The 20,005-nt window shown below is 41.4% G+C and overlaps 1 protein-coding gene across 1 annotated transcript in view; it reads right to left on the bottom strand.

Moving 5' to 3' along the window:
- The window catches only part of LOC311054947 (uncharacterized protein), a 431,139-nt gene extending 421,317 nt beyond the window's left edge, over positions 1-9,822 (bottom strand). Inside the window, exons 1-5 of the mRNA XM_084070983.1 lie at positions 9,721-9,822; positions 9,433-9,516; positions 9,077-9,301; positions 8,714-8,830; positions 6,001-7,577 (exon numbers count right to left, since the gene is read on the bottom strand). Of these exons, the coding sequence (XP_083927109.1) occupies positions 7,312-7,577; positions 8,714-8,830; positions 9,077-9,301; positions 9,433-9,516; positions 9,721-9,769 (741 nt within the window). The 5' untranslated portion in view covers positions 9,770-9,822 and the 3' untranslated portion in view covers positions 6,001-7,311. The remainder of the gene's footprint in view (positions 1-6,000; positions 7,578-8,713; positions 8,831-9,076; positions 9,302-9,432; positions 9,517-9,720) is intronic.
- Between the last annotated feature and the right edge of the window lie 10,183 nt (positions 9,823-20,005).

Raw genomic sequence — 20,005 nt, 5'->3', positions numbered from 1 at the left:
AGGAGTCAAACCAATCACACAAAGATTTGGCGGCCCCCCTGTAGTACGTCAGACGACCCACTAAGGGTCCGGACCCACTGTTGAAGACCCCTGCTATGGAGGGTTTGTTCAGTAACAGAGATCTCCCCATCTCTCCAGTATTTTAATAAACAGGAAATGTGGTTCATTCCAGTCTAGACAGAGAACCCATTTATCAGTGATGAAATCACTTCAAATTGTGCTTGTTTATTCTGTATCCTGTATGAGTTCTCCCTCCTGATAAAATTGGTAAGCTGACCTGAAAATGTAAACAAACACTCTACGTCTATGCAATGATTACTATCAGAATATAGAGCTAGATTTAACACTTATTTTAACAAAATAAAACATGAAATGAATATGTGTTGAATTGAGATTGAAATAATAACAGCAGCATACTTATAATATACATTTAATAACTGTTTTACATTTGCCTACATTTTTTTGCAGATAAAGACAGATATATTACCTGTAGTGCTGATCAGAGAAATGTGAAACACAATGATGCATTTCTATCATTTATAGGGTTGAGTTTGAACTGCAGTACCTTGACCCATGTTTGTACGGCTGTGTGAACGGGAATTAGCATTACAACTGTTTGTTTGTTTGTTCAGTTGAGGTCAGCTGGCAAATCAAACACACACACGCAACACAGCACACGCACGAACGCACACACGCACGCACGCACGCACGCACACACAACCTCTCCCCTCTTCCCCTTCTATCACAGACCAGACTTGTTATCTTACTTCCAAGGACAAGAGCCCAAACACACACACACACACACACACACACACACACACACACACACACACACACACACACACACACACACACACACACACACACACACACACACACACACACACACACCAGCCATGTTCCCTGTGTGAATAAATCTGTAACTTATGATAGACCCAAAACAAGCAAGTTTTCATTGATTCTATTCTATTCCCGTCAATGTCAAGAAGTTATTCTAAAGAATCACTCTGAAACTGAAAAGTGAAAACTGACACAAGTAATGTTGAGGCAAACAAAATCTGCCTCAGAAGTTTATGATATGAGCTCATGGGAGGGGTGGTCAGTCAAAATTTTACTCAAGTAAGAGTAATCAAAACTACATTCTTTTAAAAATACTTAAAGGATGAGTTCACCCAAAACATGATTTATTTTCTATCAATTGCACACCCCATGAAGCCTTGAATACATGGATTTATTTTTGTTTTTTGTCGCATTCCTAAGCCAATAATTTGATGTCCGGGTGTATTTCCGGTAGGAGACACAAAGAATCTACTTTGTGTCTCCTACCGGATACATTAGCCGGTAGGAGACAGGAATCAAATTATTAGCTTAGGAATACGACAACAACACAAATAAATCCATGGATTCAAGGCTTCATGGGGTGTGCAATTGATAGAAAATAAGTCAGTACTCCTTTAAGTACAAGTAAAAGTAAATTTCTTATTTTTCACATCAATTAATTGCTGTCATTTGTAATATGACTTTTTTTTTTATCACAAGTCAAATTAGTGCAGCATTGTTTCAAAACAAGGAAACTAAATGAATATCTTTATAGCCTAGCGGTGCAGCACAAAATAACCAAATAACCACAAAATATTACATTTAAATATACTGTCTAAAATACTAAACATACTAAAATACTAAAATATGTCTAAAACCTCAGCAATTCCAATGCAACAAAAGTCATTCCCCATCTAAGCAGTAGCAGTGATGTTAGGTTTTCAATGTAGTTATAGTGGGTGCCAGGACCCAGGAATGGTCATTTGAATGGGTCCCAGGGACATTTTGTGATTCTATGAGTCCTAATAAAATAAAAACGTTTCCCCATTCAGACATATGCCATACTGTCTGAATGGGGAAACGTGAATGAAAGGCATATCATTTTGGCATACTGAGTATAGCAACATTGTATGCCATTCATTGTTTTCAAGGCGAAAAACAAACCATGTCACTCTGCCTTTGATGAATATTCAAGGCAAACAAGTACCATATGTTGATTGATTGATGTACTTTATTTAGTAAGACATGAGAACAACAGTACATGGAAGTACAAATTCACAATACAAGGTCTACTAAACTGGAAGACTCATAAAAGCACTGAGCTTGTTTCAAATGAGTTCCCCATGCACACAAATCATGATGACATATAAGAGACAGACAGATATACACAACTACTATAGAATGTCATACAATCAGTTTACAGGTTACTGGTATGAAGAGTGAGAAATATGTACAAAAGGAGAAGGAGAGAGGGGGGGGGGTAGGGGGGTAGGTTAGGTTAGGACTTAGACAGGGGCCATTTTCCAATTGCAGCCGCCTGAAGGTGTATCTTTAGGGCTGTTTTGAAAGAGAGTAGGGTTTTACACTCCTTTACTCCTTTAGGTAGGGCGTTCCACATTTTTGATGAATAGCATGAGAACGAGTTACTTCCCTTTGTTGAGCCAAAAAAGGGTTGGACAAGGTTTGTGGAGCTGCCTCTGGTATTATGATCATGGACATCATTAACATTTTGGAAGTATTTTGACAAATACAGGGGGATCCCAATGTTGTGATATATCTTGAAGACCAGGCCCATAGCAAGTTGCTGTACTCTGTCCGCAACCCTAAGCCATCCAATCCTATCAAAATGATCAGGGGTTAGATGGGTTTTGTAATTGAGGCCAAGAAGTAGCCTTACAAGTTTGTTTTGGGATGTTTGGAGCCTTGTTTTTAAGGCCTTGGAGGTGTTGTGATACCATGAAGTACATGCATAATCGTAATGACCTTGTATGAGGGCCACTGCAAGAGTCTTCAGAGTCTTCTTACTGACTTTACGATCAATACTCCGCAAATAGCGTGTTTTTTTGTGGACCGTTTTGATCGTTTTTTCAGCATTTTTGTCACCAGAGAGGTCAGCCTCCAAGATAGAGCCCAGGTAGGTAATTTCGTTTTTTCTTTTGATGATATCATCACCCGCTTTGATCGTGAAGCTCTCTGCCTTTCTGAGGTTAGGAGTGGACCCAAAGAGGATGCATTCCGTTTTGCCCAGGTGCTAACTGCTATGTGCTAACTGTTAGCACCAAACTCTGCTGGAATTGATAGTTTTGAACTCTCAAAAGGTATCTAAAGTGTTATGCTTGCATCGACAACAAGCTGTCCCTATCTACTTCAATGGATTATTTCTTTTGCGAGGAGTCTACAACGTGAACTAGTGTGTTGATACCCATTATTCTGGCAAAAAACAAATTGAATTTTGCTTTGCTTTGCTTTGAGCTAATAAAATACACACCAACAGCATCTGGGGCAAAAGCCACCTCAGGGTTAGGGTCAGGAACAGCGGGAGAAACAGGCTTCTGACGGGAAACAGGGTCAGCCTTCCAACTCGGACCAGCTATTAACAGAAAAAAGAAAATAATAATGCTGGGAAGTCACATTGTGACTGGAAGGGGTTCTGCACAAAAGTCAACATGTGACTTCTAGGCAGTGAGACTGTGTTGTCCAGTCTGATCTGGCATAGAGCTAAGTGTACTTTGTATGTTTGTGTCCAGGGGATCTGTTTGGGGGCCACTTCCCAGCATTATTTTATTTTGTGTGTGTGTGTGTGTGTGTGTGTGTGTGTGTGTGTGTGTGTGTGTGTGTGTGTGTGTGTGTGTGTGTGTGTGTGTGTGTGTGTGTGTGTGTGTGTGTGTGTGTGTGTGAGGTACGCGTGTGCAAACGCGAACAGACACACACACACACACACAGGGAGAGAGCGACAGACAGGGGGAGAGAGAGAGACAGACAGCGAGACAGAGGCGAGAGCGACAGAGAAAGAGGAGGACAGAGAGAGAGGGGAAGGGGCGAGAGAGGGACAGAGAGGGTGGATCTGGCTGATCTGCGCTGCGAAGTGGGCGGTATGTCATGCTAGATGTTCGGCCCAACTCTTTAGACATCTGTGTTGGATCAAATGCGTGTGTATTGTTATGGTAGGACAACTTGGCTTGTATATCTCACCCTCTCGTTTTAAAGTGCCTGTGGTGTATTTTAATGTAATGATACAACTGTTGACTGTTCAATACAACTATATTACCCGGACCGGCACTCTGCCATCTTGACTACCGACAACTTCGCAGTAACATTCACTCTCTCTTTCCAGTCGTTCCTTCACGATAGTGTCTCCCCTTTACCTCCCAATGCACTACATTTTACACATGTTATTATTAACAGGATATAGTTTACAGCGTGTCTGTGTCTGTGTTTGTGTGTGAGAGAGAGATTGAGAGAGAGACAGGATTTGAAATGTGCCAGATTTGCGTTGATAATAATTTGAAATAATTTGAAATAATTTGAAATAATTTGAAATAATCAATCAATCAATCAATCAATCAATCAATCAGTCAATCAAGCAATGATGGTGGTAATGAAAGGAAGGAGAATGGGTTAATGCATGCACATTAGTGTCCTTTATGCATTCTATAGCATTGTGAACTGCCTGTTTACACACACATTCCATTAACACTGGCCTAATGTATAAGCTTATGAAATAAACTGAAGTCATTTCCACATTAGGTGTCCATCCTGTCATTAGGTCTCTCAGTCCACACCTGGTCCACAGGTGTGTCCACATATGTGTGCATTACTGAGTCCTATTAAATATGTGTGATGTTTTATTGTCCACTGCCTTGATTAAGTAGGCTATGGCTTACTGTATTTAAGTACACTTAGCCCATAGCTAAAGGATTGAAAGCTAATCTTCATTATTACATGGACAATACAAATGTATACATTAACTATGATTAACTCTCAGTCATGAAGCTGGGGACCCCAGCTGAATGATAGATCATCTTCATTATTATACAGTATGTACAAATACAGTAAATACACTACAGAACTTACAAGATTACAACCAACACACATCTGAAAAGTATAACTAGCGTCTATCAAAAAGAGGCAACAAGAACTGATACAAGGAATTAGCTGCCCTATGTGTGCCCTGCGGTCCAAATATAGCAGATAGGCCGAAATGACAGCAGACAAGCTATAGTATATAATTAAACCGGTTTATTGAGGTGAAACAAAGATAACCACATTAACTAGATTCATTTCTATCTCATGATAAACAAGAAAAGCAGGATCATAACTTTGATTTAGAACTGACAAATAACATGACATAACAGAACAGATTAGGACAGGTGTAGGCACGGATGCCAACATTGGCATAGGGGAGGGTGATCACTGGCACACTGGCATGAGTGTGAGAGAGAGGATTTTTCTTTTAAAATACAATATTTTAATAAATGTCGTCAATTCAATTAAGTCACCTCACATCTGTGTGCAAATTACATCCTGCACATAATTCTATATTCATACAAACTCGGAACTCTGAAATTTTAGGTGTCGTAATTAAATGTAAAAATATGGCACTTCATGTCAAAAAGGTTGCAGACCCCTGGATTAGGATGGTAATAACCACGAAACTCATCTTTCCTGGACATAATTTTATTGAGGCATCTAAACAGCATCAGGTAGGCCTATCGTTTCTGTCTCGGAGTTATCGCGAGATTTGGCTGCCAGACAGGACATGGTGGACAGTCTCGCGATACTTTGGCCGTTCAGAAACATACTTTGTGCTCTTTAAATACCTCTATAAAATTATACAGTGTACACATCGAAAAGCAACACAGCAGAAAACAATGTGTGATATGTCTTCTTTTATTTTCCTGAGACGATTATTTTATAAAGGTCTCAATCGTGCGAATCTGCTGGCTGGAATTGCAGGATAGAGAAAATGTTGTTGGCGACTCTTCGTTTTAAAATAATCCTTGATCTACCACACCTGCCCACTCATTAGCCACTCCCCATTCACAATCACCCGTATCCACTACACCTGCCTCTACTCACCACAGCCAATCCTTGTTGCAATCACCACAGTATAAATACTCCCACGATTTCTTGGCCAGTTTGCTTGTTCTGCTTCACAAACATGGGTCATGAGTACTGAACTTGCTATTCATTGCTTTCAATTTATCGTCCCCCTCCACACTACAGTGTTACTCAAAGTGTCGAAACATCTAAGCTCGAAACGCGATGCAAAGCGGCGTGTATAATGATTTAACCATAACCTTAATAATTTAGCCATAATCTCCATGTGGCTCTACAATTGAGAGGGTCTCTGAATATACATATCTTGGCATCTGGCTAGATGAGAAATTTTAAATATCTTTTTAATATACTTTTAAATATCATATTGAAAATCCTGTCATTAAACTGAGACAGAAAATTGGTTTTCTCTACAGGAACAAAGCATGTTTTCCTGCATCCTGTAAAAAAAACAATTATTGAAGCCACCTTATTTATAGGATTGCTGCTCCATTCGATTTTAAAGCACCTCGACACTGTATATCACTCTGCATTAAGGTGGGTAACAGTTGGTACCCATCACTGTTCTCTATGAGAACGCAGGCTTATCCTCTCTCTCTGCGAGGCGTGATAAGCACTGGTATCTATTTATTTTTAAAGCCATCTCAGGAATGCTCCCCCTTATATCTGTGCCTTGTTGGATCAGAACCCTAGTCCCTACCAGACTCGCTCGAGTGACTTCCTGACACTCAAGGTGCCATTTATTCATACAGAGCTGGGCAAGGCAGCATTCTCGGTTAGTGCTCCATCAACTTGGAATAATAATAATAATAATAATAAACTTTATTTGTATAGCACCTTTCATGACATGAAATGCAGCGCAAAGTGCTTTACAGAGCAAGAATACAAATACAGTTACAACCAATTTAACAATAAAGCAAAAAAATAAAATAAAATAAGATAAAAACAAAAGCATAAAACAACATTATAATAGGCAATACTGTGAGGACTTAAAAATCAACCAACGAATCAGCTAAAAGCAAGAGTGAGCTCCAGAACTCCCTAAAAATCAGTTCACTGCCTTCCTTGGGTCAATTTAGGGAAATGGTCTCCAACACTGTTGTTCCAGAGTGTAACTGTTTTAATTAATTCCCAGCCTGTGTCTTAGTTCTTTGAGTTTTCTCTGTCCTCTAATTCATATATTAATATTGATGTATATAAATGTTTATTCCTGTTGATTATTAGGTTGTGTACTGCATCTCGACTACATTGAAAATGAGGGCCTGCCCCTCAACTGTACTTCGAGTTTAAATAAAGGTTATGATGATGATGATGATGTGAGCTAAAAGGTGAGTGTAAATGTAGGTGTTCACTCTCCATTCCGACATCTCACCACTCCGACTAGTGGCTTCCGCGTGCGGTTAGGGTTAGGGTTAGGGTTAGGTATAGGGTTCGTCAACGTCGGAAAGGCGACATGTCGGAAAGGAGAAATGCACCCGTAAATGTAAGAGGCGCCATCAGCAGAGGTAGAATACTCAGGCTGAGTATGCTGCCAGAGTTGCAAAGATTCCCTGTACAGCAGTTCATTCGTTCGTCATTGAAGTTAACAATGTTGCTGACCAGTTTGGAGATATCCAGTTCGGAGATAGCAGTAGGCATCTTACAGATGCTTTCAGATACACAACCAAATGCATTAACAGTGCTGAAGACCCCGGTCCTCACTGCAGAGGACAAAAGAAGAAAAACATTTTCATATTCACATTAGCACAATCTTTATCACACTTTACTTTACTTTAAGTCCATTTGATGATGCATAAGTGCCGTTTTCTATGTTATTGTATTTACCATCCTATCAACATACCCGGTACCGGTGGTGGAAAAAGTACTCAAATGTTTTACTTAAGTAAAAGTATTAATAAATACTGCAATATAGAAATACTCTGTTACAAGTAAAGGTCCGGAATTCAAAATGTACTTGAGTAAAAGTACAAAAGTATTGGCATCAAAATCTACTTAAAGTACCAAAAGTAAAACTACTCATTATGCAAAATGTCCCATTTAAGGTTTTCAAATTTATAAAAATCTTTTTCAAAATAGCAGATCTACAAGCTCACAATACATCGCATCATGACGCATTGTGAGCTTGTAGATCGGCTATTTTCAAATGGCCGAAATGTATATAGGGTTATGGGTTATACGTGGTTATAGTATGTTTTGTAATAATAATCAAAATCTACAAAGTAACTAGTAACTAAAGTTTTCAAATAAATGTAATTGAGAAAAAAAGTGCAATATTTGGATCTGAGATGTAGTGGAGTAGAAGTAAAAGTATTGGAAATTGGAAATACTCAAGTAAAGTACAAATACCTCAACATTGTACTTAAATACAGTACTTAAGTAAATGTATTTAGTTACTTTCCACCAATGCCCGGTACACCTCACTTCCTACATGTCTTCTACATGGTTGTTGGTCTCTCCTTCCAATAATGACCAAGTCAGAGTGATACTCTGCCTGCCTGCCTTCTGCTTGCCTGCTGCTTTCCTGCTGTCCAGCCGTGCCAGCCTATACTGTACCTACTGCCTACCTGCCACTTCACCTTGTCCCCAGTGATACTCACAAGCCTGCCAGGCTTATTTATTCCAGTCTACGCCCCTTACCCTTCACTTGTTTATTAAATACCTTTACCCTGACTCTAGCCTCTGCATTTGGGTTCACCAGCCTGCTTATTGTGACATAAACTCACTTCCAACAATTGTTGTCCATAGTTTTTTGATGTTGTTTTCTTCATTCCTATATTTAAGGATCCAATAATGTACAAGTCGGAGACCTCTTAGTTTAAAGGCAGTTGGGACTCACCATTCCCTTTGATACACCGGTCCTCAATTCCCACACATTGTATTTTTTTCTTGCAGTTTTTATCTGTCAGGCTGTCACAGGTGAAGCATGTTAGATTGTTTCCCTGTTGAGTAGAAACTGAAATGGTGCAGGTGATTATTATCGTACATGTTTCTTAGACTGAGATTAATATTAATTTAGCAGAAGGTAGGTTCTTAAGCATGTTGCATGATTTAAATTCAGGCCCAAATTAACAAAGTTTATTTAACAAATAAAGAAGAGTGTGATCTACCCTTAGACACAAGGTAAAACATTGATATAAGATATAAATGGGAAAATGTCAGAAACTATTTTAAAAATATTTACATAATTTAATTTACATACCAGGTGACATACCAGCTGACCAAATCGTAGAGGATTTGGTCGCAGAGTTACAGCCTGAGCCTAATACATCTGTATTACAACAGAAAGAGGATGCAGCTCCTTTCACAATCCCCAGGTTTGCTGAAAATGCCTCGTCGCCAAGGCTGGCACAGGCTGCAGGTGGTACGGTCAACTTGGTCTCAAAATGCAATGAACTGCTTGTGGGCGTCAAGCCACAACCAGACACTTTTGATATAAAAAATAAAGCCACAATTGAATAATGTTGAAGGAAAAACACATTTCTTTATTTTACTTTATTATACAACATATCGTTGTGAAATAAATGATTAACTGGAAAAATAAATGTTAAATATTACCTTCTAGAGCAGCTGATAGACAGAGTTGGTTAGCAGACCAGACATCAGTGGAATCATGGCAAGTTTGACACTGAAGGGCATCGGCTGCATCGAGGAAAGTATTTATTAAGTTATAATACCTACAGTCATAACAACTCATTTATTACTTATTTATTTCCTTGTAATACTTTAATACCATTTCATAATTTTGCACAGCACAAAATGATATTAATAATAATTAAAATAAAATAAAATTGCACTGGAAAACAAATGTATCAAAAAAGTCACTCTGAGAGTGAGTTGAGTTACCTGCATAGAAGAGGCTCCAGGTGAGACACAGAGTCCAAATCAGCTTCATCGTCAAGACAAGGTGGGCAGATCAGTGATGGTGGAGAGTGGCACTGCACCTCCTTATATAATGTGGCTGTTTTGAGGAAATGTGAACATGTTGCACGATTTAGATCATTGGAATTATTGGATAATTGCCAAAATCAACAATGAGGGAAAGCACCGTTGCTGCATCCTCATTTTTTTGTTGGAGTATAGCTCATTATTTACAGTAAGGATACAGGCCAGCAATGATTGGCCTGATGGGTGATATGTGAAATGTGGTGCTACTTCCTTGTCATCTGTACAGACATTAAATCCAAAGTGAATAGTTGGTAGACTACAGTCAATACAAAACAAAACATTTAGACAGTCAATACAAAACATTTAGACAGGGAGAGACATCCTTTTTTATTACTATTGTTACTTATGCTGCTACAATGTCTGAAGGAGCAGATGAAAAATATATACACTTACGTACCTGAACACAAGATGTAACAAAAAAGAATAACTTGAACAGACAGACAGACAGACAGACAGACAGACAGACAGACAGACAGACAGACGCACACACGCACGCACGCACGCACGCACGCACGCACGCACGCACGCACGCACGCACGCACGCACGCACGCACACACACACACACACACACACACACACACACACACAGTTTGTTCTTCTGTCCTCTGCACCTGCTAAGGCACCAGTGAAGGACAGAAGCAAGATCTTTGTAGAGCTTCTGGAGTTTGTGGAGCAGTGTTGTATGAAGGAAATCATCAGGGCTCAGGAGAGAAGCCCAGCTACAGCATCTGACACTGGAGATCGCTGAGCTGAAGAGGAGAGACACTGAACTGGAGAAAGTGTCACACAGGACCGCTGTTGAGCAAACTGTTCATTGTGTATTAAACATTTAAAGTGCCATAACTAATTGAGTTACCAACTATTGCTATGTATCTTTTTCCCCCTTGTCTACAATCAGTGACCCATGACAATAGCAATATCACCTGCTAATCAATCATGTATTCTTTGATAACTGTGCCAGTTGTACCGAATACTGAGGTGAAGACCATCCTGGGGAGCCCATAATGCCATGCAGTGAGGAAGGCCATCTTAGACGTGAGAGAGCAACTTGAGAGTTTATGTCAGAATGAGTTCCCAAAGATCACACAGACAACCATGCATGTCAGTTACATTTCATTTGGTGTGAATTGTAAGTTTTATTATGAGACTGTGTGTGTGTGTGTGTGTGTGTGTGTGTGTGTGTGTGCGTGTGTGCGTGGGTGTGTGTGTGTGTGTGTGTGTGTGTGTGTGTGTGTGTGTGTGTGTGTGTGTGTGTGTGTGTGTGTGTGTGTGTGTATGTGTGTGTGTGTGTGTGTGTGTGTGTGTGTGTGTGTGTGTGTGTGTGTGTGTGTGTGTGTGTGTGTGTGTGTGTGTGTGTGTGTGTGTGTGTGTGACTGTCGCCAAGTTATCAGTATTTGAATCAACAGTGAGGAAAAAATAGACATCTTCAACCACACCTTTTATCTTAGTAACTTTGTTATACATTCCCACAGTGCAAGAGCCTTATTGTATCTCTTCCCTGTTCCTGTTCTGGACAACAGCTTCTTCAATGTGAGCAACATTAACCAGAACCAGATTTATGTCTTCCCTTACAAATGTTCAGTCTAGAACCCCCCACCTGTAAGGTTGATACTGCAGACACTGACATTCAGCGCTCACTTTTTTTGCTACAGATTTCTGCCCTCTTTCTTTTCACCAATTCACAAAACACAAAGATCTGTTGTTGACTGGCTCACCACCTATAAGGCCCTCTCTGACCTCCACAACCACGCTCCCTCCTGCTCCCTCAGGACTGGTGACAACCTCCTGGTGGTCCCCAGGACAAAGCGTCACACCTGAGGTGACAGGGCCTTCTCAGTTGCTGCCCCGATCTTCTGGAACTGATTCCCAACTCATATCAAAGCGAGCCCCACCCTCCTCCTTTAAAGCTGCCCTCAAACCTCTTCAGACTTGCCTTCCACACCTAATTCCATTTCCCCTTTTTAACTTTCCAATTTTAACAATTTTAGTGGTTTATTCCTAAGTTTTACCATTTTAGTTTATTTCTAGTTATTTGACCATGATACTGACCATGATACTGTCATGATACTGTCATGATACTGACCATGATACTGTCATGATACTGTCATGATACTGACCATGATACTGACATGACACTGTCATGATACTGACTGACATGATATTAACATGATACTAACCATGATAATGTCCCTGATACTGTCATGATACATACACACATTTTATTTTCATTTTGTGCTCCTTACCTAGTCTACGTTGTTTTCTAACTAAATGTGAAGAGGGAAGTGATTGTTGTCCCCCTGTTCAACTTTGTACATGTATATTGCAAAAACACAACGTGCAAATAGGCTCAAATTCTAATCTAAACTGCCCACAAAAAGTTTGGAAACTTAACTTCGGTCATTATTTCTCCCCTTTAATAATACCAATTGGTTTAGTATTTTATATCATTTTTATCGTTGATTAGTTACCTTTACACTGAGGTAGATTGTGCAATCGTGGAATGAGCAACACAGCTAAGCGTGTCGGTAGTGCCCCCAATAAATGTGCCAAAATCCCCGAATATGCTTCTGTTGATAATAAACTCTTGTTTTGAGTGATCTGCCAGTCACTCAGGTGCCAGTCACAGGTGTGTGACTGGCACCAGACCATGGGTCTTGCAACTTTGTTTGTGTATATGCTCCAAGCAGAAAGATGACAAGTTTGTCGTGCAAACATTGCAATAGGGCAAGTGTTCAGTTACGCAGAGTGGCAGCATCATTTGGTGTCAACCCTGGAACCATTTCCAAACTTAGGACCAAGTTCTGTGAGACTGGAGAGTCAAAGGAAGACAACACCCCAAGAAGACCGGTTCCTCAACCTTGCTTCACTGAGGAACTGTTATGACCCTATATGGTCATATATGTATTTTTTTGTGTGTTGCCCTGTGTATGTATTTCTTCCCTCATTGGTGTGTGTGAATGAGTGACTGATTGATTACCAGCTGGTGTGAATGAGTGGTGTCTGATGATTGGCTCGTGTGACCAGGCTCACCTATACACAAATCCACGGAGCGGTGCCCTGTAGGTGGCGCCGCCATTGCTGCTGTGTCAGACTCATCTTCTGCTGCGGTTCTGTCCGTCTGTTGAGGTTACTCTTTACCTGCTTGGCTGTTGGAGCAGCCATAAACTACACAGTTTCATCCCGATTTTCTGTGCATCTTTGTAAAGTTAGTGTTAGTAAAAAGCAGGTAAAAGAGTAACGTGAGCAGTCAGTGACAGCAGCTGAATGACACCGGCGCAGCAGCAGCTGATCGAGTCTGACACCGCAGCAATGGCGGCGCCCCCTACAGGGCAGCGCTCCGTGGATTAGTGTATAAAGCTCTCAGTCTCCTGATGTCTTCCTCCATGCCAGTCTCTCAACCACACCAGTCTGGTGTTTTAAGCCTGGCCATTTTTTTCCCCAATCTTAATATGGTTAGTCTTGGTAATGTAGGGGTGGGTGTCCTTTCTTTTGTGTTCTTTGTTTGATCATATGTTTCTTTAGTTTATGTGAGGTAAGATACGTGTGCTTTGTTTTGGGTTTGGTAAAGGTAAGAAAGCTTTTATGTTCAGGTTCCCACCCTGAGGTAATTTATCCATGTTTTGTAACTTGTAAAATAAAACTCTGTATTTTAGATTTTTAAACTGGTGTTGGCTGTCTATATTTGGGAACTGGGTAGGAGGGAGTCCTGGTGACCCCTAGGCCGGGTCGTAACATAAATGGGGGCTCGTCTCAAAGTTCATTTACAGTTTGGAAATTAATTAGTTCTGTTTGTTTTGTTTGGGTTACACTGTTTTTTGTGTGTTCTGGGTGATTGTTAATACTTTGGGTTGGCAGGTTTATAGATTGTGTATGTCTTTTTTCAGTTGAGTTTGTGCAGCCTCCCACCTTTTAGAAATAGGCTTATTGCAAAACTTTTGTTGCTGTTCTCTAATGTCTATATCTCCGGCAGGCGGAAGGAAGGACTGGTGTGTCACAACGTATGGAGAAGGGTATCCTGGCTGGCGGTACTTAACTAACCTGCAGTGGTGAGTGTGTCTGTGGGTTTAGGTGAGGATGTAGAGGCGTCAGCTGATGCGTCCTCCCTAACCCACAGCGACCATGGGGAGGGACGCGATGCTCTCACGCCCCATGGTTGAGCACGGAGTCATTGTCTGTAGCGCTCAGTTCATGCTGGGCCCTGGGGGACTCAACAGAGTCTAGGCTGGCCTTCCATCTCTGAGAGGTGGAGCTCCAAACAAGGAGCTGATGCGTGTACGCATTAGGGCTAAAGCCGACAGGGTGCACCTGCCCCTCTGCCTAACACCGCCATGCACTCTAACCCCTCTACATTAAGCATATTGCTTTAGTGCCACCTTTGAGAGTAAATGCAGTTAATTAATATTTGTACCTTAGTGCTTCATCTGTATTAACTTGTGGTTCCACTCTAAATTGGTGGGTTCCTCAAAGTCTGCGCAAGCTTGTTTTCAGTCCTGTAAAACCTGCCAACCATACTTTTGTGTGCCCTCCCCTTAGTTTTAAGACTTTGTACTTTCGTAGTTCTTCTGTGATGTGGATATTCTGTGATTCTGTGTGTCATGCTGTAGTTCATAATTTTGTGAGTGAGGTCTCAGTGGACACGTTAGGAGGAAGGGGATACGTGAGTGAGGTCTCAGTGGAGACAATAGGAGAGAAGGTGTCTCAGTGGAGACATAATGGGTGGGGTCTCAGTGGAGACATTAGGAGGGAAGGTGTCTCAGTGGAGAAAAGGAAGAGGTATAGGAGAGGGTTTAGTGGGGACATAGGAGGAAGGAGTTGAACTAATCATGTTTTGTTTTTCTTTGAGTTGTGTGAAGTGAAATAAAAATTTCTTAGAGGAGAAATGTTTGATCTTAAGGGGGGAGGTGTTATGACCCTATAGGGTCATATATGTATTTTTTTGTGTGTTGCCCTGTGTATGTATTTCTTCCCTCATTGGTGTGTGTGTGTGTGTGTGTGTGTGTGTGTGTGTGTGTGTGTGTGTGTGTGTGTGTGTGTGTGAATGACTGACTGATTGATTACCAGCTGGCGTGACTGAGTGGTGTCTGAATGTGAGTGGTTGGCTACCAGGTGGGCCTATACTGATGATTGGCTCCTGTGACCAGGCTCACCTATAAAGCTGCCTGTCTCCGTGTCCTTGATGTCTTCCTCCATGCCAGTCTCCCAACCACACCAGTCTGGTGTTTTAAGTGTTTTTAGCCTGGCCAGTTTTTTTTTTTAGAAGTTTCAATGTTAACATGGTTAATCTTGTTAATGTAGGGGTGGGTGTCCTTTCTTTAATGTTCTTTGTTTGATCATATGTTTCTTTAGTTTATGTGAGGTAAGATACCTGTGCTTTGTTTTGGGTTTGGTAAAGGTAAGAATAGGATTTTGTTTTGAGTAGGCTTTTATGTTCAGGTGCCCACCCTGAGGTAATTTATCCATGTTTTGTAACTTGTAAAATAAAACTCTGTAGTTTGGATTTTTAGACAGGTGACGAAGTCGGCCCATCTCTACACACAGCTTTGAGGCATTTCGCCTTAGCCCCGCCCCCTATAAAACATTTGGGGAGTGCACGCCCACAATTAAACATCAGAGACAGCAAGAGAGAGATAACTGCATTTCAAGCCCAGACACTGACATAGACAGACGCAGGTCAGGCAGAGATGCGAACAGCCTTTTTGCATGTAGTTGAAGGCAAGGGGGCGGGGTGGTGGGTGGGGAGAGAGCCTGGCGATGCGAGCTATGTTAGTGCAATGAGTGGCAGTTGTTAGAGTTAGGACTTCACATTCTAATACAGCCCAAATACCCAATGTCAGCACCGGCCTCAGTGGAGTAACCTCTCTTATCATTACAGTTTAAATCCACTTCCACTGGGAGTCTGGGTTAGACTCCCATTTGGCACAATACTTCTTCAAACAACCGCAGACTACTTTTTTCGCCGATAAAGTGTAGTTTTGGACCATGACGGAGGCGCGCCGTGCCCGGTTCTTCATGCTGTAACGCCGTATTTTTTTTAGTTACTAGTACTCAGTTACAGTTACCGTTACTACATGGTGCGTTACTCCGTTATTTTTTATATAGTATTTATATATACAGCGAGGCGAACAGTGACTGAGAATTGTACTTAAGTACAGTACTTGAGTAAATTATACTTATTTACTTTACACCAGTCTGTGTCACATGCGGCGACGCGATGTGAGCGGCTTTGCAGGCTCTCTCTCTCTCGCTCTTTCTTTCTCTTTCTCTTAACAGCGTTTGTGTGTTTCTGGGACTAGGAATACCACGATAACGCAATGGTGACTATGAACCACGTACCCAAACCCGTAGGAGGCTGCTCCCAAGCTGAAATCTGCACTTAAACTGCAAGGCTGTGTTGTTGAACACACACAGCTTAACGTCGGGAAAGTTACACGACTCACTCGCCCAGGTGGTGTCAATAATAGGCTACTAATCACCGTAATCTAACAAACTTCAGAATCACAGCGCTGCCTGTTTCGGATTCCGCACGTTAAAGCATATTAATTCATTTGTTTGTCTATTTATTAACTATAAACTCCTGTTACAGTCAAGGATGACCTTCAATCTGGTGTTAGCACTTTCTCCATTTACGGTCCGTACATCTATATAAACGTTCAGATGTCAAATGTAAAGTGCTTACCCCATGGCCACGGATGTTACAATTATGCACGGGACTCTCAAAAGTACCCGTATGTTCTGTATTGTTTAATGAAAAGCATTTTAATCCGATCAGTGGCCATTTTCTCATAATGTATTGGAGTGCAATACACCTACCAACCGATAGGGTCACTCAGTTGAAAGCATATGGAGAAAATGGCCACCGATCAGATTAAAATGCTTTTTATTGAACAATACGGATGATACAGGTACTTCTGAGAGCCCGTAAATACATGTAACATCCGTGGCCATGGGATAAGCACATTTGAAATATGAACGTTTATGTAGATGTACGGGCCATAAATGGAGAAAGTGCAAACACCAGGTTGAAGTTCATCCATGACGGTCGTGACAGTCGACCGTCGTGTATCCATGGCTATTACTCCCTCTAACATTTCCCATGTTTTTAGTTTATTGAAATGACATGCACATTTGTCCAGTGCATAGCCTACTGCAGGCCTTGTTGACTAGATTTAGAAGAGATTTTGAAGCTGTTGCTCCTGAAATGATCGATTTTTAGCGGTGCCAACCGCTCTAAGCTTGACTTTGTCCGTATGTCCGTCCGTATCAGCACGGGATGATGAGCACGGGATTTTACACAGCTATAACTCCAGTTTGCAGCATGCCACCAAGTCCAAATATGGTATGTGGACTTAGACCATCAATAGGGACGAGCATGAATTGCTGAAGTTAGCAAAGAGGGGTCCAGGGACCCCCAGCGTATGTTATGTTTGTCCGTCCGTGGAAGCACGGGATGAGCACGGGATTTCAAACAGCTATAACTCAAGTTTGCAGCATGCCACCAAGTCCAAATATGGTATATGGACTTAGACCACCAATAGGGACGAGCATGAATTGCTGAAGTTATCAAAGAGGAGTCCAGGGACCCCCACCGTATGTTATGTCTGTCCGTCCGTCCGTCCGTGGAAGCACGGGATGAGCACGGGATTTTAAACAGCTATAACTCCAGTTTGCAGCATGCCACCAAGTCCAAATATAATATGTGGACTTAGACCACCAATAGGGACGAGCATGAATTGCTGAAGTTATCAAAGAGGGGTCCAGGGACCCCCAAGCACGGGATGAGCACGGGATTTTACACAGCTGTAACTCCAGTTTGCAGCATGCCACCAAGTCCAAATTTGGTATGTGGCCTTAGACCACCAATAGGGACGAGCATGAATTGCTGAAGCTCCGCCCCCTCTGTCTTCCCATTGGCTGGCCTTTAAACAGGCATAACTCAAGTTCACAGCATGCTAGGGAGTACAAATTGTGTACATGGACTAAAACCACCAATAGGGACGAACTGTAATTACTTAAGCCCCGCCCCCTCTGTCTGCCTATTGGCTGGGCTTTAAACAGCCATCATTCCAGTTTGCAGCATGCTACCAAGTAAAAATTTGGTAAGTGGACTCAGACCACCAATAGGGACAAACTGAAATGAGTTAAGCCCCGCCCCAAAGGCACCGCTTCCTTCACACAGGGTGTGATTTTTTTAAGGGGAAAGGCCATCATTTAACATGCAAGTCAATGGGTGAGAAGCAGAGATTGCCAGGCGCAAATGGTAGTGTAGGTAATTAATGTATTTGTGCAAGATGACCCTGCTACTGTATATAAAATGTGTATATTACTCGTTCATCATGGTTCACGTTCAAATAGCTCAATCCAAAATATAATGCTGTAGGCCTAAATGTTAGGCTGTATTTACGCACCTGCTTGTAATTAATGCTTAAACATAATTATGACTGGTATTTTTTATCAGATGTCTGATAAATTTGAATCATTCCGGGAGAGGCAGATTACAATCCTATAGCACGACCCCTGGTATAGACCACATTGCTTAGCAGAGTTCAGTGATGCAAATGCATGTCAAGTTGATCAACAGATTTTATTATTCTCCAGTGCAACAACAGTACTGAAATTAAGGCTATAAGGGCAATAATGGGAGCCCTTTTTTTTTTAAGTAACTAAGAAGTTACTTTTCACAGTAACGCATTACCTTTTGGTGTAAGTAACTAGTAAAGTAACTGAGTTACTTTTAAATGAAGTAACTAGTAATGGTAACTAGTTACTGGTTTTCAGTAACTAGCACTTGTGTCAACCAATAACTGTTATCGGTTGATATATTTATTCTTGTGCCACCTCCTCAAGTCCATCTGTGCCTTATTGCCAAGATGTTTTACTGTACCAATTCTTAATAGTTAAATATTGCGATAGAATCCCAATCAATTGTAATGTAAACATTACAAATGTAATAACAAATTCTAAACAACTTCTTATGAGGTAACAACTACATATTCTTGTAACTCATGTCTTGCATTACCAATGCTGGCCAAATCAATCAACTACATGGCAGAAAACACAAGCATCACACATCCCACTACCCACTACATGCCTGACCTTGCAAAAAAGAAAAACTCCCACAGACGTACAGGGACTGACCTGCTTCACACTGTCACCCGTCTACACATGACATCTTATGTCATACTTCCTTGTTAAACTGGTGTTAACTGTCTATATTTGGGAACTGGGTAGGAGGGAGTCCATTTTTTTGTTACACCTGGTGACCCCTAGGCCGGGTCGTAACCGGAACCTATAGGCTTCCTTCCAGAGATTTACTGGCAAGATTTGCACAACGGTTCCACAACGGTAATGTTTGCATGACAAACGTGGCATGGGGGCCTTGTTGCTGCATGGGGGCTTGCTGCTGCAGTCACACACCTGTGACTGGCACCTGAGTGACTGGCAGGTCACTCAAAACAAGAGCGATTATCAACAGAAGCATATTGGGGGATTTTGGCACATTTATTGGTGGCGCTTCTTCACGTTTAGCTGCGTTGCTCATTCCACGATTGCATAATCCTTACAAGCTCTACCTCGTTGTAAAGGTGACTAATCAAAGATAAAAATGATATATACCAATTGGTATTATTGAAGGGGAGAAATAATTGTCTAAGGTTAAGTTTCCGAACTTTTGTGGGCAGTTTATATGAGCCACATGGCTCAGGAACTGTTGGCTCCAAAGGCCACTTACATTAAAGACAGTCAAGGGATTGAGGCTAGGGCAGCGGTGTCATGGTGATTTCTTTACTGGCAGGACTGTATTTTAATGAAGTCACGTGCGCACGGCACGCGTACACTGTGTGCATTTTATTTTACCATAAATTAGGAAACATGTTTGTATAGGAAATGTTTTTTTTAGCTTAGTTTTATTCTTTTTAAACTAATACAAATTCAAGGAATGCCATGAATTATAGAGCTGAGCCTGAAACTAAAAGTTTTCTTTGAACGAGTATCTTTCTCTTCTTCGACGGTGGCTGAGGCATTGCTGCGTGCGCGCAGATAGGCTACTGGCAGCAGCCCTACTGAAGCCAACATGCTGTGTACTGGCTCTGCGTGTAGCCTATAGATGCGAGGAGTGAAGAATCGGAGGATACATTTTCACACTCACTTGTAAACCTGTTATGCAAAGTAGCCATTTGGGTACTT

Source organism: Gymnoscopelus microlampas (assembly GCF_963454915.1).
Source record: "Gymnoscopelus microlampas genome assembly, chromosome: 11".
Taxonomy (NCBI): domain Eukaryota; kingdom Metazoa; phylum Chordata; class Actinopteri; order Myctophiformes; family Myctophidae; genus Gymnoscopelus; species Gymnoscopelus microlampas.
This window is presented reverse-complemented; position numbering and strand designations above follow the sequence as displayed.